The sequence below is a fragment of the Triticum dicoccoides genome, chromosome 1B, assembly GCF_002162155.2.
Source record: "Triticum dicoccoides isolate Atlit2015 ecotype Zavitan chromosome 1B, WEW_v2.0, whole genome shotgun sequence".
Lineage (NCBI taxonomy): Eukaryota > Viridiplantae > Streptophyta > Magnoliopsida > Poales > Poaceae > Triticum > Triticum dicoccoides.
This window is the reverse complement of record NC_041381.1, coordinates 613499579-613502210: the sequence shown is the minus strand read 5'-3', so window position 1 is coordinate 613502210 and position 2632 is coordinate 613499579. Positions and strand designations below refer to the sequence as shown.

The window sequence follows — 2632 nt, the reverse complement described above, 5'->3', positions numbered from 1 at the left end:
CAAACATACGGAATTTCCTATTTGCCACATGTTGTGGCAAAAAACTGGGCAATCACACACACAATCGTTGAATGGGTCGGCCCATTTGAGCGTTCGAGCCACAATATTGTGAATCTTCTGGAAGGTTCCTGGCTCATTTTGGGAACTAGAGTATATAAAAGGTACCTAAACCGATTTGTCATATTTTTTTCAGCTATAGTTTTGTCTCTATTTTTCACATTTTGTTTCTTCTCTGATTTTATGTTTCCCTTGGAATTTGCTTATGTGAACATTTAAAAAAAATCAGAATTTTGATTTTTGTTCTCATTTTTTAATGTATTTGTAATTTCAAAATGTGCTCCAAATTTATTACAAATACTGACTGGACATAATAAATCTTACTCGAAGTTGCATCCTTATTCTGCGATAACCAGTAAATATGCACACCAGCCATTACCAGCTGTCATGCGTCTGTTATATAAATTTTATTTTCACGTAAGCACTGATGCTGTTTTGATGTTCTTTTCTGAGAAAGTGCCAGTGTGATTCTCTTCCCCATAGCGATAACATTCTACTTCACCTGGTGGTTCATTCATTTTGTTGATGGATTCTTCTCTCCAATCTATGCACAATTGGGTATCAACATTTTTGGTATGCAAACTACTCCGCTTCTTTTGGTATTGAAATATCAAATTTCTTCGATGGTTTGATGTCATGTTGTAGTTTCTTCAATAAATGACTGCCTTCATCCTGTTTCCACTTTGGGGTTTGATCCTATAGTGTTATTATTATATTATATGTTATTGTCTGTTCCTGTGTATTATACAGTCTGCATAATTCGTATGTTGAACCTAGAAATTAGGTGCATAATTTGATAAATTTTTTAAGTTCTAGTTTATCGTGTCATTAGATTCTTAAATTTCTGTACAAAAAATGTGTGAAACATGACATGAAACTGAGTAGTTGAAATCAGTTATTATTTTGTAACTTATTCATTGCTAAGAAGGATGCTTACTGCCTATCCAGCTTATTTTCCCACTGTACTCATTTGAATCTCCAGGTCTTGGCTTCATCACTTCTGTTACTTTCATATTTTTCGTTGGGGTCTTCATGTCATCTTGGGTTGGAGCATCTGTTCTTGGCATTGGTGAATGGATCATCAAGCGCATGCCACTTGTGCGCCACATCTACAATGCATCCAAGCAAATTAGTGCTGCTATATCGCTAGGTAAATTCACAGTTATCATGATGTTCAATCTGCAGAGTAGCTTATGCACTAACTTTTGTTTCTTTTTACAGATCAAAACAAACAGGCATTCAAGGAGGCAGTCATCATACGACATCCTCGTATTGGGGAATATGCATTTGGATTCATTACCTCATCAGTCTCGCTCCAGGTTTACTATACTCTTCACTGTTATACCGAGTTCCCAATGATTTTCACAGTTATACCAGGTTTACATATATTTTTCAAGATTTTTCTCTATGCTCAGTATGCAGCTATGTTGCCTTGTAATCTTAGTCGTTGGCATGAACCCTTGCATGGTTGAATGTTGAAATTCAGTTTTACCACAAAATTTGACCAACTCACCTTGTAAAGGATGGAAACGAATATTTTTGGAATATTCAAAATGATGATAAATGCTTCTTTTGCAAACCATTCTGTTTTTTGCTCTGATTTATGCTATAGCTTTGACTCATCTGAATGTGTAATATCCCTTCGTTACGTCATAACAGAGCTATTCTAGTCAAGAGGACCTTTACTGTGTCTATGTGCCGACCAACCATCTCTACATTGGTGATATCTTCATGGTGAACTCGAAGGATGTGATAAGGCCTAATCTTTCTATGCATGAAGGCATTGGTAACTCCTAAACTCTATCCTCTCGTTATCTTATCTGTTAATCTGCTCCAAAACATGTGAAAAGGCGCTGACATATTTCTGCGCCGTTTGGCAGAGATCGTTGTGTCTGGTGGTATGTCAATGCCCCAGATTTTGTCGACCCTGGATCCACATTCAGATCTGCAAGCAATCCACACAGATCGAGGTGGAGCGAGCAGAAGCTGAGGCAAACTGCATACCTGTTCGTCGATATCAAGTGTAAAACTCTCAGCACAAATCACACCAGTGCGGCGAACAAGATCCTGAGCGCGATGCACTAGCAATCTGTCACGCCTGAGGATCAAAGGATCTTGTAATTAAGTAGAATTAGGTTACTCACACGCATTGTCGATTTGATGGATTTTGTACAATTGGCTTGCACTTTGTCTTTGTAATGCCGCCCCAGATGCTTCCTACCATACTTATATTTTCTTACGGTTGTTCAATTGTTTTCTTCCGGTTGTTTCGGAGTCCAAATTAGCTTTCGGTATCAACAATGTCTGACCGAGGTGCCTTACTGTAAAAGAAAACGATGCCTGCCTGAGTTATCTTACCTTGAATTCTTGGACTAATTAACCTCCTAGATCAGGTGATAGTAGACACTAGACCAACAATGGTGGGACTGGAACCTTGACTTTGAAACACCTGCTGGAACAATAGTGATATGATAAACTTTACACAATCTGCTGGAACAATTAGCTGATGTGATCAACTCTGCACAATACGCCGTTGGCGACCGACCCAATCATTCTCATTTCTCCATGGATACAT

General features: G+C 38.2%; 1 protein-coding gene across 1 annotated transcript; it reads left to right on the top strand.

Moving 5' to 3' along the window:
• Nucleotides 1-520: 520 nt before the first annotated feature.
• On the top strand, nt 521-2142 carry LOC119350707 (protein LIKE COV 1-like). The gene is made up of 5 exons (XM_037618406.1): nt 521-630; nt 1040-1207; nt 1279-1376; nt 1717-1843; nt 1973-2142. The coding sequence occupies exons 2-5, from the start codon at nt 1090-1092 to the stop codon at nt 2140-2142; spliced, it is 513 nt and encodes a 170-aa protein (XP_037474303.1). The 5' UTR covers nt 521-630; nt 1040-1089.
• The last annotated feature ends 490 nt before the right edge of the window (nt 2143-2632 follow it).